Source organism: Vipera ursinii (genome assembly GCF_947247035.1).
Source record: "Vipera ursinii genome assembly, chromosome: 1".
Classification (NCBI taxonomy): Eukaryota; Metazoa; Chordata; class Lepidosauria; order Squamata; family Viperidae; genus Vipera; species Vipera ursinii.
The window spans coordinates 120174482-120192714 of NC_139512.1; the positions used below are offsets into that span (position 1 = coordinate 120174482).

Consider the following 18233-nt stretch of genomic DNA (forward strand, 5'->3'; position numbering starts at 1 on the left):
CCAGGAGCCACGCTGACCCTGAACTGCAACCGGTCTACCCGGAACGCCCCTTTGTGTGTGATTATTGTTTGTGCTTTAGCAGCCTCTGGGTCTACAGGCAGCTGCTGATAAGCTTGGGCAAGATCTAATTTTGCGAACACTGCCCTGCCTTGCAGGGACGCCAGGATGCTGCTTACCGCAGGGACCGGGTAGGAATGGGCATTCAAAGCTCAGTTAATGGTCCCCTTATAGTCGGCGCAAATTCTAATTTCGCCATTTGCCTTGAGCGGCGTTATGGGGGTTTCCCATTCTGCTCCGTCGACTGGCGTTAACACCCCCTGGTCTACCAGCTTATCCAGTTCCCGCTCTATCTTGTGTTTTAGCGCAAACGGGACTCTCCTAGCCTTCATTCTGATGGGCTGAACCTGGGGGTCTAATTTAAATTATAGAGCCTTGGTGGAGCAGTGGGCTAATGCCTCCTTAAGTAACACCAGCTGCCTACAATTAGTGCAGGTTCGCATCCCACCAGGCTCAAGGTTGACTCAGCCTTCCATCCTTCCGAGGTAGGTAAAATGAGGACCCAGATTGTTGGGGGCAATTAAGCTGACTTTGTAATAATGCCGCTTGGGGTGTGTGTGAAAGCCCTAATAAGCAGGCATATACATAGAATGAAGGCTACTGCTAAGCTTGTAAGCCGCCCTGAGTCTTCGGAGAAGGGCGGGATATAAATGGAATTAAAACTAAAAAAATAAAAAAAATAAAAAAATAAATGAAATTGGGGAACCGATGTATCTCCCTAGCTGCTCGTCAAACACATCTGCAAAGTCCCTGCAGATACCTTCCAGTGAAGGGCAACTCCGCGTCTGGTGAATCCCCGTGATTCCAATGCCCAGCGCCTTGAACCACCCTAACCCCACGAGGCTGGTTCGCTGCCCTTCGACGACCAACACGCTTAATTTGCCCGCAAACCCCTTGTACTGAACTAACATCGACGCCTCCCCCCGAAAGTTAATGGGTGAGTTTTGGAAATCAGAGAGGGTCAGCCTGGATGGCCTCAAGGGAACCCGTTGGCCGCTCCACTTGCAAATGTCTTTAAATGTTCTGGTGGAGATGATTGACACGGCTGACCCTGAGTCCAGTTCCATCGTGCAGGGGACTCCTTGCAGCTTCACCCTCAATTTTATTTTCGGGGTTAGTGCCGCAGGGCCCCCTGTTAAACAAACGTCCGGCCGTCCCTCCGTATGGCTGACCGTCAGTCTCAGCAACCGCTCCCCGGTACCTGTAGCAAACTGGAACTCCGCCTCCACTTCGTGCAGGCTATCCCGCTGCTTGCTCCTGCAGACCGCCGCGATGTGCCCGGTTTTCCCGCATGCCCGACACTTGGCCGACTTGAAACAGCAGGTAGACCGGGGATGCTGACCTCCGCAGCTGGCGCAATGGGTAGACCGGGAGCTGTTTGTGCCACAGCCGGAGCACTGGGTAGACCAGGGTTGTCCGCAGCCACCGTGCTGGGTAGACCGGGGCCCGCAACCGCAATGTTGGGTAGACCGAGGCCGATTCGTGCTGTAGCCGGGAAGTTGGGTAGACTGGGGACCGTTCGCTCCGTACCTGCACTCCTGGAACCTCGGGTCCACTGCGGCTGGTCTTGGTTCCCTCACGTTGTCACGGTTGGAGGTGACGGGTCGCTGTTGCCGGTGTATGGCGTCTACTTCGGATTCTGGCCCTTCCGCGTCGCCGCACCCGCTCATCTGGTGGATGGATCCGCCCTCTCTTGCGTCGGACTCCTTGGTCACGTCCCAGGCTAGGAATTCCTCTTGGACATCCCTCAGGGTCAACTTTTGCTTCGCGAAGATTTTCTGGCGCAGCTTCCTATCCCTCAACCCACAGACAATCCGATCCCGCAGCCGGATCTCTTAAGTTTTCGAAGTTACAGAGGCGAGCTGCCTGCCTCAGAGCGGCCATGTATTGCTTGGCAGACTCACCTGGCCGCTGGTCCCGTTTCTCAAAACGATACCGCCATGCGATCTCAGACGTCTCGGGCTTGAAGTGCTCGGTCAGCTTTGCTAGCAGCTCGTTGTACCCGACGGTGTGGATGTCATCGGGTGAGCAGAGACCGACCGCGAGCTGGTACGTTTCCGTGCCGCAGCTGCAGAGTAGCGTCGCCGCTTTCTGCCGGTCATCTTTCACCCCGTTCGCCCTTAGGTAGCACTCGAGCTGCCCCACAAAGGCTTTCCACTCCTCTGGGTGGTTGCTATTGAAAAGGGGATACTGACCCAGTTGTTCCATTCCGCCGTCTCGGTCGTCCTGCGTCTTGATCTGGGGCTGCCGATAGGATTCCGTCTGCGGCTAGCGTTGTCCGGTGCAGGATCCCACCTTTGTAGCCAGTGCAATGTCGCGTGGTTGCACAGAGAGACGGACACTTGAGCTGGGTAGTACTTCTTTATTGGATCAGGAATGAAGCTGGGGCAAAGGGGTTACCTGGCGTCTATTTATACTCGCCCAGGTGAATCGCAACCAATAGATTCAAACCTGGGTTTCCCGCCAGTGCAGGTGGCCAATGGATTTAAACCCTGGCTTCCCGCCAGAGCTGACCATGCCCTGGGGCTGTCAATGACTTGCTCTATTCAGGCTTTCCCGCCAAAGCGGTTATAGCCTGGAGCTGTCCAGCCCCCTGCTGTGCTGACATTCCGTGTATGCTTTAAGAGCATACACTGCACTGGTTATATAATTAGCTGACAGCAAGTTTGGTGCAGTGGTTGAGGTACCAGATTAGAAATCTGGAGATCATGAGTTCTAGTCCTGTTTTAGGTGTGAAACTAGTTGAATGACTTTAGGTCATTCACTTTCTCCCAACCTTAGGAAGCAGCAACTAATAAACTATTTCTGAAAATGTTGCCAAGAAAACTACATAGACTTGCCCATGTATTCACCAGGAGTCAAGACTGAATGAAAGGCGTAGAATTATCTGAGTTCATACAACATGATAAATCATATACTATGATTTACAAATCAGTGTCTGAATTCATACAATAAACTTAACCAGAAATGAACTATATTATAGTTTAGAACAATGTGCTGATCCGGTCTCCACCTGCAGAAATACTGAAACCAAGATAACCCAATAAAGCAGACATGTCAAACACAAGGCCCGGGGGCCAGATCCGGCCCACAAAGAGGTTTCATGTGGCCCACGAAGCCATCCTGGAAACAGTGAGGGAACGGCCCCCACTGCCTTGGCCCTGGCCCAGAGACCCCCCTTCTGCCAGAGACCCTCAGATCTGTCCCACTCCTGCCCAGGCCCCCATAGGCACCCTTGATGCGAACGATGTAGAGCTGGCCACGCCCACCCAGTAGGCCATAAGCACTCTAGCCATGCCCAGCCAGTAGGCCACACCCACCCTGGCCATACCCACCCGGCCCCCTGAGGGCAACCGCAATGCTGATGCGGCCCTCAATGAAATTGAGTTTGACACCCCTGCAATAAAGCGACATAGGAGGAAATAATGGACAAATAAAACATTTTGCAAAATGCAAATGGTGAAAAATAAGAGTAGTGTTGATTAAGAGAGAATCAGACAATTTTTACAACTTGGTATCTTATATGGGCCAGGTCACCTGTATGGGCTTTTTTTCCAATTGACTCAGCACTTTAGGAACACAACCGAATTGATTCAGCACTTTAGGAACACAACCGAAGAACAGGAAGCATGGCTGTAGCCCTGTTTAAACTAGGAATAGGTTTCATTGAGCTGAATATAATTACTTTAAGTAGAACAGCACTGAAACGCACTCCAAGCTTACCACTTTAAAGTAACTGTGATGCTCTTGCTGCTGCTTAGAGGTCAAATTTTGATGTGGAGCAGCCTTCAAGTGACAGCTCTAGCAATAAATGCTTATTCTTGCCTTTTCATTGCTCTGCCAGGGGTAGGCAACCTCGGCTCTTTGATGACTCATGGACTTCAACTCCCAGAATCCCTGAGCCAGCTGACTCAGGAATTCTGGGAGTTGAAGTCCATGAGTCATCAAAGAGCCGAGGTTGCCTACCCCTTAACTCTAAACTATAGCAATAATGTAGCTATGGGTTGTTTTTCATTGTATCTGAGAAGTGGGCCACCTTTGATTTGTTCAGCAAATGATACATTTGTAGCTAAAATCGTATTTGCTATACAGCCACTACTTGTCCCCCAGGGCCTTGTTCGTTTAAAACTGACTCTGAGAGCAATCCCATTTTCAAGCTGGCTGATAATACTTTTGTGGATCGGGGTGGGGAGGAAGGAATATGGACTCATGAAACTGTTATTGTTTATCAGCTATTAAATACAGTAACGAGACTTTCATATTCCTGATACTTTACAAAAGAAATAGCTTACTTAGCAACCTAAATGGACATAGATGCAGTTAAAATGCGTTATGTATCTTAAATGGCCCTGAAACTTCCCAGCCTCTGAAACTTCAGTTTATTGAAGGCTTTTACAGAAACAGAAGAATTTATTAATACCAAAAATAAAAAAAATGCACAGTATAAAAAAATGTAGTACTGAATTGGGATATATTACCCGATAATTACATCAGGTTTTACAGGACGTACAATATGCCTGTAATAAACCTTTTGCAGATTTCTTCTAACAGCTATTCTGATCTTCGTTAATCCTAGCGGCAAATTATCTAGTACAGCGTTTCCCAACCTTAGGAACTTGAAGATGCGTGGACTTCAACTCCCAGAATTCCCCAGCCAGCATAGCACGCATCTTCAAGTTCCTAAGGTTGGAAAACGCTGATCTAGTATAAAAGGAAAAAAAAAAGGAAGGGGGGAGGAAACAGCCGCATGCTTTGAATGGCTATAACAGAGGAGAAAAAGGGAAGGGGGGGAGGGGTTGGGCCCGCTTCTTTAAAGTTGCACGCCCTTCAAGTCAAAACTGCAAAACAAGTTTCAAGCCCCGCGACCACCCAAGCATGGCCTTCCCGGCTTCCGGCGCAGAACGAAGCCCTCCTTCCGCAGCGTTGCGTCGCCCGTACGCCCACGAAGGCTCAGGAGGAGCGACCTTTTTTTTAGGCACGCCCCCTTCCGACGGGGGAACTGCCCGCCCCTCCTTTATAAGGCCACTGCGGTAGAGTGACTTGCACCAGGCGTAGCTGCTTCTCACCGAGACTCCGTCGCACCGACTCAGTGTGAGATTTCGGCCCCGCCTCTGCACCATGGTAAGGGAAAAGGGCGAAGAGGCGCGCGCGCGGAGGAGCTGGCCTAAAGCGTCCCGGGGCTGCTGCTACTGTAGCAAGCCTCGCCGCGCTCCGGATGGGACCCGCGTCCCACCTAGGCTCGCCTTTAACCGTACCCGCCACCTCGGTTGGCCCCTGCGTGGACTCTGGCCGGTCCCCGTAGAGGTTTAGGTGGCGCTTTCCAGTTCTTCCGCTCTCCGGCCAAGGTGGAAGGTGCTCCGTAACCGCGTGGCGGGGAGGGGAGCTGTCCCTCCCGCTCTCAGCCCCACGTCGTCACCTGCCCGAGTGTAAACGTGGCCCGTCGGAATGCAAAGGGGGACGAGTGGACCCCAGGGCCGGCCGGAGCCGTGAATTTCCAGACGGCGCGGCAAGAGAGGCGAGCTCCCGGGCAGGCGCGTGTTCTGGACGCGGCCGAGGGAGCGGCCAGGCCTCTAGTCGTCGTAGTAGTAGCAGTAGTAGTAGTTGGCGCTCAGCGGCTCGCCGCTTCTCTTCCAGCCGCCCGGGTGCAAACGAGCGGCAACAGCTGGTTTGAGGCGCAGGTTGCTAATTTGCAAAGGGAGGCTGGTCTGGAAGCTAGCGAGGGCACTTCCAAGCCCTGCTTGCCTGCCCTGCTTGGTAAGGGGCAGCGGGGAGAATATTCTCGTTCGTCTTTCAGAGGAGTCATTGTGCGCGGGGGGGGGTGGCGGGCAGATGTTCCTCTGTCTTCGACACACACGTACACACCCTTCCCATCCACTGCTTGGGGGGGGGAGGGGGAGTAAGGGGTTATTAATAGGCAGGTGGAAAGAAGGGGGCACCGGGCTAGGACGCTCTGCCGACCCGCTTCCAGCCAAATTTTGGAGCTGGAAATAGCTGGGCCCCCGTCCGGGCTTCTGTCCAAAGTAGGTAATTGCCTCTCCTGTTTCATTTCGGGCTGGGTGGGTGGCTGGGTGGGATTTCTGCACTTTGAGAAAGGGTGACCTATATTTAGTATTCCAGTCTCAGCGAGCAGGAAGCAGCCCCCTCCGAGGCAAGCTCTTGACACTGCCGGGGGGGGGCGGTTTTGCCTATGTTTTCCCAATGGGGAGACTCGTTCTCCCAGCTCCGGGAGCCAGTTGCCTGGAGGCTGGGGCGTTTGCATGTACGTCGCCTCTTTTTTTTTTTCCCTTTCTTTCCAACTGCGTCACTTGTGAATCTGAGCGAATGAGGTGTGGAAAGCGGAAGAGAGTTTTTTTTTTTAAAATGGTGCGTTCGTTTTTGGCTTGCCGATTGCGGCTTTTGATTCGAATCTCGGAAGGAAAAGTACGGAAATAAGCGCCGTTTAAAGCAGCGTTTCCCAACCTTAGGAACTTGAAGATGCGTGGACTTCAACTCCCAGAATTCCCCAGCCAGCATAGCTGGCTGGGGAATTCTGGGAGTTGAAGTCCACGCATCTTCAAGTTCCTAAGGTTGGGAAACGCTGGTTTAAAGAGTCCCCGGGGCGTCTTCGGAGTGCTGGGAGCTGGCGGGCCGGCCACACAGTAAATTCCTTGCCCAAAACTTGCTCTGCTGCTAAGAGCCATGATTTTTTATTATTATTATTTTACGTTTAACTTGCCCTCACCAGTATTGGTGGCATTGAAGCTTTTCTACATAGCAAAATCATTGAACTTGTTCCAAGCACCAAAGAATCTGTAAGAGATCTGGTCTGCCTTGGCTTGCTGATTCATGGTTTGCTGAATAAAGCACAGTTTTGACTGGCTTTATCCGCATGCTAAGCCATCAATCAAACTTGTCACTATTGTCTGCACTCAATAGCATTTTAAATCGGACCATTAATAACATAATTTGGGACAGGAATAGTCAATGTATCATTTTTCTCAATCTGCCTTTCTTCCTTTAACAATGGCTTACTGGCTTGTCCTTGTGATTGTGTGTGCTTGGTTTTATGATTCTGTTTGTATGCATTCTAAAAGGGAGCTGTAAAAGAGTATAGTACAGCTGTGGCACATCACTGACCAATGTGGCATTCTCTATGTGTGTTAGGATCGCAACTCCCAGAATGTTTGGTTATGGAAACATCTGTTCAGCTTTATGTTCCTCCTGGGTTCTTGGTAGGATCTAATCTGATAGGGTTTTAGGTCTCATTCTCAGTAAGTATGAATCCATTACCACTATGAAGAAACGCAACTTGTCCCACAACATATATTTGCAGTCTAAATTTCAGAGATAATGCCCAGTTTTAAAAATTATAGCTAAGATTCCATACACAGCACCCTATTTGTATACAGTATTCAGATTCCACCTCTCCTTGGGATTGTAGTGAGTTCTCTTGCTTTAAAAAGAAAATTAAACCAGTCCATTTCTATCTAGCATTACTTACTCTGAACTCACCCCTTCTCCTTGGAAAGATAGATAATGTGGCCATCTTGGAATTACCATTTTTATTTAAAACACTATTATATGTGCTCAGGTTCATGATGGCCTCACAAAGGTAGTCCAGCAGGCTGTTTGGCAAATAGGTGCCCTGACTTGATCCTAAATATATGATCCACTAAACACAGCTGGCACAAATTCTCTAGCAAACATTTAAAATCTTTGGGAAATATCTGTTTGGCTTTTCCCACCTTGGTCACTGTGTTCCGCAGTGTAGTGGACCGGAAGGTGTTGTCGCAGGGCTGCAGTTAATTCAGGGAGGCTCTGGTCTGTATTGGCTTTTAGATCCAAATTTCTTTTGGGAGATGATGAAAAACTGGGTCCTTCTTGGTATTTCTTTCTTGATTGAAGCTCTCCAATGAGCTTTGCTATCTATGCAGCTGTGAGTTCTTTCTGAACTGCTGAACTGAAACCTGCTGCAGTGAACATTATCACTCTTGATACTTGGATAGGAAATGACTAAGCTTAAATTTGGATTTCAGGGAAAGGAATCCAGACCTTGCTGAGCTACAACTCTTAGCAGCTCCAATCAACATGGCAAATGATACGTTCTGCAACATCTGGAGGGCCATGAGTTTCCCACCCATGCCTTAGGGAGAGGGAAAGTGTTGTGCCTTAACATGTTTTCTTAGGCAAATTTAATTTAAATTTAATAAATTTGTGTGCCGTGTATAGGAGAAGAGCATGCTAGCAAGGTGTGCATGCATTTTATAGGCTGTAGATATGTAGGCATGGAAAGGAAATGCTATTTGCACAATGAAGTAGAAGGCGTGGAAGTGCACAGGCTGGCAGTTTATACTAATTTCCTTGTGGCTTTGGTATGCAATAGATTTCTTAACTGCTTCCTGTTTTGCTGACTTTAAGAACTGCCGCCATTTCATTTTGAAATGGTCACCTAAACTTTTTGATGTAATGAATAGCTCAATTGCTTTGTTAAAAGTAACTGCATTACATACAATTACTTTGGCATTATACTTAACACCTAAGTAAATAGTATTCCTGTTACTATAACCTGTAATTGCAGAAGTACATAGGCAGCTAAGTTGCATTTGTCATCTCTTACACTGCATTGTTATTGCTCCTTTATTCAGTAGGTTTAGAAACAATTCCATTCCAAGGACAGGTTTAATATGTACCGTATATACTTGAGTATAAGCCGAATTTTTCAGCCTACTTTTTGGGCTGAAAAATTCCACTTCGGCTTATACTCCAGTCAACAAAAAAACTTACCGAGGACTTGTGCGCGGCCGAGGCTTTGGTGCTTCCGGGATCGCGCGCACCTCTCCCAAGCCACCGCCGTCCGAGACCTGGGGAGGTTTGGGGAGGTGCGCGCGCACCTCCCCAAACCTCCCCAAACGTCGGCAGGTCTCCGTTCCTCCGCGCCCTGCCTGCCTGCTTCTTTCCGCAGCGGAAAGAAGCAGGCAGGCAGGGCGCGGAGGAACGGAGACCTGCCGACGTTTGGGGAGGTTTGGGCGCCTCCCCAAACCTACCCAAACATCGGCAGGTCTCCGTTCCTCCTGCCGACGTTTGGGGAGGTTTGGGCGCCTCCCCAAACCTCCCCAGGTCTCCTTTCCTCCGCGCAGACCTGCCGACGTTTAGGGAGGTTTGGGCGCCTCCCCAAACCTCCCCAAACGTCGGCAGGTCTTCGTTCCTCCTGCCGACGTTTGGGGAGGTTTGGGCACCTCCCCAAACCTCCCCAAACGTCGGCAGGTCTTCGTTCCTCCTGCCGACGTTTGGGGAGGTTTGGGCACCTCCCCAAACCTCCCCAGGTCTCCGTTCCTCCGCGCAGACCTGCCGACGTTTGGGGAGGTTTGGGCGCCTCCCCAAACCTCCCCAAACGTCGCCGGGTCTCCGTTCCTCTGCGCCCTGCCTGCCTGCTTCTTTCCGTTGCGGAAAGAAGCAGGCAGGCAGGGCGCAGAGGAACGGAGACCCGGCGACGTTTGGGGAGGTTTGGGGAGGCGCCCAAACCTCCCCAAACGTCGCCGGGTCTCCGTTCCTCCGCGCCCTGCCTGCCTGCTTCTTTCCGCTGTGGAAAGAAGCAGGCAGGCAGGGCGCAGAGGAACGGAGACCCGGCGACGTTTGGGGAGGTTTGGGGAGGCGCCCAAACCTCCCCAAACGTCGCCGGGTCTCCGTTCCTCCGCGCCCTGCCTGCCTGCTTCTTTCCGTTGCGGAAAGAAGCAGGCAGGCAGGGCGCAGAGGTCCGGAGACCTGCCGACATTTGGGGAGGTTTGGAGAGGTGCGCGCGCACCTCCCCAAACCTCCCCAAACTTCGGCAGGTCTCCGGACGGCGGCGGCTTGGGAGAGGTGCGCGCGATCCTGGAAGCACCGAAGCAAGTCCTCGGTAAGCTCCGGGCGGTCACTTGCTTCGCGTCTCCTGAGGGAAGGGGGGGCGACTGGAGCGGGCGTGTTTCCTCGCCTGCTGGGCGCCGCGATTTGCCCGGGGAACGCGCGGGCCCCGAATGGCAGCGTGGAGCGAGGAAGCTGACAGCCAGGGCTTCCCCGAGAGCCGCGGCCACACAGGGTATTCCTGTGTATTCAGGCTTGCAAAATGGCGGATCGAGCCTCTGCTGGCGGCAGAGGCTTGCAGAACGGCGGATCGGCTTATACTCGAGTCAACAACTTTTTCCAGTTTTTGGGGGTGAAATTGGGGGTCTCGGCTTATACTCGAGTCGGCTTATACTCAAGTATATACGGTATGTAATATTCATTAAAATTCCACAATGAAATATTCCTGGTATCCCATTCTCAAAAATAGAAAGAAAACCACTAACTTGTAATACCATAAGAATACCCCGTTGAGCCAATGACCTGGTAAAACTCCTTCCACCAGTAATGGTACACAAGATGGTACATCTTTGCTCTATCAGGCTCACAGCTTGATGCCTTGCTTGTGATACCGCTCGTAAGAAGTCAACTTTCTCTTCTTTCTGTAGCGTGAGTGTATCTCTGTCCATGTTGGCCAAGCTGGCGTGCAGATGGGCAATACTTGCTGGGAACTGTATTGCCTGGAACACGGAATTCAGCCAGATGGACAAATGCCAAGTGATAAGACCATTGGCGGTGGAGATGACTCATTTACTACCTTCTTCTGTGAAACTGGTGCTGGGAAGCACGTCCCCCGGGCTGTCTTTGTGGACTTGGAACCCACTGTGATTGGTGAGTACAACTATGGAAGTTTTGACTCTTAGGCCTCCTAGAAGACAAGAGCAGCAACTCTTCTCAAATAGGCTCACGTTCATTCATCTGTTCTTTTTGATGGAGCAGAACATGTGGTTTTAATCTGAATTAGGTACATTCTTCTCCAATTCGCTCTTAGATGTACAGGGTCTACTGTATCCAGAATTACCGTCCAGTAGGGCTGTTATAGAAGGGATGCGGTGGCTCAGTGGGTTAGGACGCTGAACTTGTCCATCGGAAGGTCGGCAGTTTGGCGGGTCGAATCCCGAGTGCCGCGTAGCAGAGTGAGCGCCTGTTACTCGTCCCAGCTTCTGCCCACCTAGCAGTTCGAAAGCACGTAAAAATGCAAGTAGAAAAATAGGGACCACTATGGTGGGAAGGTAACAGCGTTCCGTGCGCCTTCGGTGTCTAGTCATGCCGGCCACATGACCACGGAGACGTCCTCGGACAAGCGCTGGCTCTTTGGCTTTGAAACGGAGATGAGCACCGGCCCCTAGAGTCGGAAACGACTAGCACGCATGTGCGGGGGAACCTTTACCTTACCTTTACCTTAGGGCTGTTATAGGAGAAGAGACTTGACTTGCCAACTCCTTGTTCAGTTCCCATGGAGGCATTTGGTTGAAATAACTCAGTAAGGTAGACTCCTGATAAAGTGATTTTGTCCTAGAATGAGAAGCCCATTCAATTTCTGTAAGATTTGGCCTGCACAGTACCTTTCCTTAGATGTCTTGCTGAATTCTTCAGCTTGCTAGATGTCAGCTCGAAAGTATACAATACACTGTAATAAACTTTATATCACCATCCTCTTAATCTTTTCCAGATGAGATTCGTACTGGCACTTATCGTCAGCTCTTCCATCCAGAGCAACTAATCACTGGAAAGGAAGATGCTGCCAACAACTATGCCCGTGGACATTACACCATTGGCAAGGAGATCATTGACCTGGTGTTGGATAGGATTCGCAAACTGGTATAACTGCAATGAGGGACGGGGTGATACAGATTTTTTGGAGGAATGGAAGCAACTCTGCCTAAGAATGGTGGAGATGTTGGGATAGCAGGGCCTTGTGGTCCAGGCTGGCTATTGGTTATTTATACAGTTTCTGGATAATTCTAGGCATTATTTTTGATATGATACACTTCTTTAGAGGGTGGGTACATGCATTTCATTTTATTATTCCATTCATTCGTGTTTTAGAAGTTGAAGATGCTAACTGTAATGCAAATGAATGTGAAATTCAGAACTGTTCCTTTATGCTTCACCCTTGTTTTTTTACATCCTTCAGACCAAAAAGAATAATCTGTCTTCCAGATTCTAATCACTGTACTGTACAGTAGTGGCCAAAATTGTGGAAACTTTTCGGAAAAGTGTACAGTAGAAATGCCACCTTTGGTTAAGTTTCCACCAATTTTTCTTCTAATTTCTTTATAATTAGCTTTGTTCACTTAATAATACTATTTTACATTGCTTTCTGGACAACCAGTCAACTCTTTGCACCATTATTACGTTTTACAAGCTCACTGTGAATGGAAAAAAAACCCCAACCAACTTGATAGTGATCACATAGCACACTGACAAATGTCCTCCTCTCAACTTCAATAAATGACATCAATAACTGAATCCTACTGTGATCTGACTGGCTCATTGCCAAAACAAGATGACACCTGATTGGCGCTCTAAACACTCATGCTCATTGGCTACAATCAGATGGACAGCTGCCTGATATCAACCTAAGCAATTTGTGCTTCCTTTTTCTGGTTATTTAGCTATAACTTTTCATAGAATAAGGGACGCGGTGGCTCAGTGGGTTAGGACGCTGAGCTTGTCGATCAGATGGTCAGCAGTTTGTCAGGTCGAATCCCGAGTGCTGCGTAACAGAGTGAGCGCCTGTTACTCGTCCCAGCTTCTGCCAAACTAGCAGTTCAAAAGCACGTAAAAATGCAAGTAGAAAAATAGAGACTACTACGGTGGGAAGGTAACAGCGTTCCGTGCGCCTTTGGCATCTAGTCATGCCGGCCACATGACCATGGAGATGTCCTTGGACAAGCGCTGGCTCTTCGGCTTTGAAATGGAGATGAGCACCGGCCCCTAGAGTCGGAAACGACTAGCACGCATGTGCAGGGGAACCTTTACCTTTATCTTACCTTTCATAGAGTACAGTACAGATAATTGAACAAACTATGTTGCATTACATTCTTGATTAAATTATTTTTCCATTGCTGTATAATTTTATGGTACTACTCCAAAAAACAGTGGTGTTATTAGCCATCAAACCTCAAAAATACACTTTCCCCAAAAGGTTTCCACAATTTTGGCCACTACTGTATGTGATATTCTCCAATTCTAATTTTGCCTCAGCCACTCATTCCTTTAGGCCAGTGTTTCTCAATCAAAGCAACTTTAAGATGTGTGAACTCCAACTCCCAGAATTCCCCACACATCTTAAAAGTTGCCAAGTTTGAGAAACACTGCCTTGGGCCTACATCTTTCATGTCCCTACATTGGTCAGAAGCTTCTGTAAATCTCTTGGGGCAGGAGGAGAAAGAAGTGACCAGGTGGTTCCACCCCAGGCGCCTGATGGACCCTGAAAGGTTCCAGAGGGAGCTTGGGACATTTCCTGCTTCCCTTGCCCACGACTCTGCCGAGGCCCTAGTAGAAGCCTGGGAGAGGGCAGCTGCTGGGGCCTTGGATCGAGTTGTGCCTTTGCGGCCTCTGACCCGGCGCAGACCCCGGGTGGCCCCCTGGTTTACCAAGGAGCTCTGGGAGATGAAGCGCCGGAAAAGACGCCTAGAGAGCTGTTGGAGGTCCAGCGGATCCGAATCCGATCGAACACAGCTAAGAACTTATCAAGTCTTACCTAGTGGCGATGGAAGCGGCAAAGCGTGTCTACTTTTCCACTCTCACTGCGTCCCCAGATAACCGCCCAGCCGCCCTGTTTAGAGTGACCCGCTCACTGTTTAACCAGGGACCGAGGGATGACCCCTTGCAGGGTAGGGCTGAGGAATTTGTACAGTTTCTGCAGGACAAAATCGCTCAGATCCGGACTGGCTTGGACTCCGGCTGGGCGGAATCTGGCGGAGTGGAGAGGGCAGGTCTTGGATCATACCATTTGGGATGAGTTTGACCCTGTGACTCTAGATGATGTGGACAGGATCATGCGTAAACTGAGCACTACAACTTGTTTACTGGACCCACGTCCCTCCTGGCTGGTTTCGGCCGCCTGGGAGGTGACAGGGGGCTGGCTCCAGGCAATTGTCAACATTTCTTTGATGGAGGGTGTCTTCCCCTCCGCCTTAAAAGAGGCAGTGGTGAGGCCCCTCCTCAAGAAGCCTGCTCTGGACCCAGCCTCATTGAATAACTACCGTCCTGTCCTGTCCTACAAAGCGAAGGTTGTTGAGAGAGTGGTGGTGCGTCAGTTCCCACAATTCCTGGATGAAGCGGACTATCTGGACCCGTACCAGTCCGGTTTCAGACCCGGCTACAGCAAAGAAACGGCATTGGTCGCACTGGTGGATGATCTCTGGCGGGCCCGGGACAGGGGCTGTTCCTCTGTCCTGGTCCTACTTGACCTCTCAGTGGCTTTTGATACCATCGACCATGGTATCCTGCTACGATGGCTCGAGGGGTTGGGAGTGGGAGGCACTGTTTTATGGTGGTTCTTCTCCTACCTCTTGGGCCGCTCGCAGTTTGTATTGGCAGGGGGACAGAGATCTACCCCGAGGCCCCTCACTTGTGGGGTGCTTCAGGGGTCGGTTCTCTCCCCCCTCCTGTTTAACATCTATATGAAGCTGCTGGGTGAGATCATCCGTGGCTTTGGGGTGAGGTATCACCAATATGCGGATGATACCCAGTTGTTTATCTCCACCCCGAGCCAACCCAGTGATTCTCTTGACGTGATGTCCCAGTGCCTGGAGGCGGTGCGGGTCTGGATGGGAAGGAACAGGCTCAGGCTTAACCCCTCCAAGACCGAGTGGCTGTGGATACCGGCATCTTGTATTGTCCAACAAGTTCCATCTCTTTTGATGGGGGGGAGGTATTGCCCCCCTCAGAAAGGGCTCGCAACTTGGGTGTCGTCCTGGATTCACGGCTTAATTTGGAAGATCATCTAACGGCAGTGACCAGGGGGGCCTTTGCACAGGTTCGCCTAGTGCACCAGTTGCGTCCCTTTTTGGACCAAGATGCCCTATGCACGGTTACCCACGCCCTCGTCACTTCTCGCCTGGATTACTGCAATGCTCTTTACATGGGGGCTGCCCTTGATGAGCACCCAGAGGCTTCAACTGGTGCAAAATGCGGCCGTGTGGGTGCTTATGGGAGTATCTCGGTACTCCCATGTTACACCACTCCTGCACGAGCTGCATTGGCTTCCGGTTATCCTATGGGTGCGATTCAAGGTGCTGGTAATAAACCTCAAAGCCCTACATGGCTTAGGCCTGGGGTACTTGTGAGACCACCTGCTGCCATTGTCAACCTCCCATCGCCCGGTTCGCTCCCACAGAGTCGGCCTCCTCAGGGTGCCGTCGGCCAGGCAATGCCGGGTGGCGACCCCCCAGGAGAGAGCCTTCTCTGTGGGTGCGCCGACCCTCTGGAATGAACTGCCTCCGGAGCTGCGGATGGCCCCTGACCTTTGGTCCTTCCGCCATGACCTGAAGACCTGGTTGTTCCAACAAGCGGGCCTGGACTGACTACGGTTTTTAATTAGGCTTTTTACTGGGTTAGATTCAATAAATCTCGTAATTATTGAATCTATTGTTTAATTCTTTTTTAAATTTTTTACTCTATGTTTTTTCATTTTTATTGTTGTGAGCCGCCCTGAGTCCTTAGGGAGAAGGGGGGCATATAAATTTAATCAAATCAAATCAAATCAAGTGGGTGGGTGGGTTTACAGCTGGTTGGCAAGCACTGCCTCTTCCTTCCTGGAACAAAGCGCAAGTTCTCAGGAAGCATTTGAACTTGGTATATTTGGCACATACATTCTAGCGAATTTCTTCATCACACTCCAGCCAACCCTGTTCACTTGTGAAATTGGTTGCCGCAGCCGTAATACCAGATGCTGCCTTCTAACCTTTAAAAATTACTTGCTCTTAATTCATTATGAAACAGAAAAGATGCCACGCCTGGCTTGCTGATTATAAAGAGATTTTGTGTGTGTAGTTAATGAGTTGAGGCTAATATCCTGAGGCAAAAGAAAATGACCTCCAAGTAACCAATTGGTTGAGAAGGACAACTATAGAAAGTAAAATAGTGGAATGGATTTTCTTGTTCAGTTTTTTCCTGGTAAAAATAATACTTTGCAGTGTAACCTAAGAGAAACAAACTGATGAGTGATAATTTCATTTTCACAGGCCGACCAATGTACAGGACTCCAAGGATTTTTGGTCTTTCACAGCTTTGGAGGAGGAACTGGCTCAGGATTTACTTCCTTGCTGATGGAACGTCTCTCTGTTGATTATGGCAAGAAATCCAAATTAGAATTTGCTATTTACCCAGCTCCACAGGTCTCCACAGCTGTGGTGGAACCTTACAACTCGATCCTCACCACACACACCACCCTTGAGCACTCAGATTGTGCTTTCATGGTGGACAATGAAGCCATTTATGATATCTGCCGAAGGAATCTGGACATTGAGCGGCCAACTTACACAAACCTCAATCGCCTTATCAGCCAGATTGTGTCCTCCATCACTGCCTCACTGCGCTTTGATGGGGCTCTGAATGTAGACCTGACCGAGTTCCAGACCAACCTAGTGCCCTACCCCCGCATCCATTTCCCTCTGGCTACCTATGCTCCGGTTATCTCTGCGGAGAAGGCCTACCATGAGCAGCTTTCTGTGGCTGAGATCACCAATTCTTGCTTTGAGCCTGCTAACCAGATGGTGAAGTGTGATCCTCGCCATGGCAAATACATGGCCTGCTGCCTTTTGTATCGCGGCGATGTGGTACCTAAGGATGTCAATGCTGCCATTGCTGCCATAAAGACCAAGCGCAGCATCCAGTTTGTAGACTGGTGCCCTACAGGCTTTAAAGTGGGCATCAACTATCAGCCCCCCACTGCAGTTCCTGGGGGAGACCTAGCCAAGGTTCAGCGGGCAGTGTGCATGCTAAGCAACACCACAGCCATTGCTGAGGCCTGGGCTCGCCTGGACCACAAGTTTGATTTAATGTATGCCAAGCGGGCCTTTGTGCACTGGTATGTTGGGGAAGGGATGGAAGAAGGGGAATTCTCTGAGGCTCGGGAAGATATGGCTGCCCTGGAAAAGGATTATGAGGAGGTGGGCATTGATTCATATGAAGAGGAAGAGGAGGGAGAAGAATAGCTATAAATGCTCTACTTTGTCTGGAACTTCCTTTTCATTAAAGTGTGTGTGATTTTAATCTAAACTACAGTGAAGTGTTTGTCCCAGCCAGAATTCACATGGAGCATTTCTATCTAATGCAATTTTTGTTCAGAACTGCTAAGTAGTAATGTCTGCCTTACTTGACAAAAGAAAAATTTACGTGTGTAAACTGAACAGCATATCATAAAAAATACCATGTCTGCTGATAATTTTGGCAAAGTAATAAAATCTGAAGTTACAACATGCACTTTGCACATTACCATGAAACGACTGTATCTGCGCCCATTCATTATCACTTCTCCTCCCCACAAAAGCAAATACATTTTGATAACAAAACTTTAAATCAAAGAATGAATGTTTTAATTTTAAGTAAGAATGGAATTAAATGAACAAACAATCAGCTTATTTCTGAACAATAGATTATTCACCTATTTTCCAGCTTGGGAAATTCCATGCCTCTACGTGTATTTGGGGAATAAAAGTTGCCTTTTAAAATACTGTGTTTCATGAGATGCAAATGTCAGAATAGGATGTCAGACTACAGTATTGCAAAAACCTTCCAACAAACCACTGGGTAGCATTTTAAATCAAGACATTCCATTAGAAGCAACCGGCCCAAACCTTCCATAGATAGATATTGCATCTGACAGAAATCCAATTTTTGTTTATTGAAATCCATGAAAGATGACCTGAAAATCTCACTGGGACTGTATTCAAGCTGAGATCTTGTTAGTTTTAACCAGGGCTTTTTTTTCTCATAGAACGCTCAGAACTGCGTTGGGGCACCTTTTTTTTTTTTTTGCAAAAAAAAAAAAGGTCCCTCTATTGGCTTTTGAAAGCCTATTGCAGGGCTAGACAATCTTGGCTCTTTTTTATGACTCGTGGACTTCAACTCCCAGAAATCCTGAGCCAGCCATGCTGAGGGGAAAGGGAGAGGTTTCCAAGCTGAGCCATGCTGGCTCAGGAATTCTGGAAGTTGCAGTCCTTGAATCATAAAAGAATCAAGGTTGCCTACCCAGCACTAGAGGAGGACATTAAAATTATTTACAAGGTTACTTCTTTAGGAACTAAACTTTTAGAATCTAAAACAGCTAATTCAAAAAAGCCAACAGCAAAGAACCTCACATT

The 18233-nt window shown here is 49.2% G+C and overlaps 1 protein-coding gene across 1 annotated transcript; it reads left to right on the forward strand.

The window, feature by feature from the left end:
- Nucleotides 1-5068: 5068 nt before the first annotated feature.
- LOC310648103 (tubulin alpha-4A chain) lies at nucleotides 5069-17372 on the forward strand. Its single transcript, XM_083375806.1, has 4 exons — nucleotides 5069-5178; nucleotides 10524-10746; nucleotides 11588-11736; nucleotides 16113-17372. Exons 1-4 carry the CDS (start codon nucleotides 5176-5178, stop codon nucleotides 17082-17084), a joined length of 1347 nt encoding a protein of 448 aa, XP_083231932.1. The 5' UTR covers nucleotides 5069-5175; the 3' UTR covers nucleotides 17085-17372.
- The last annotated feature ends 861 nt before the right edge of the window (nucleotides 17373-18233 follow it).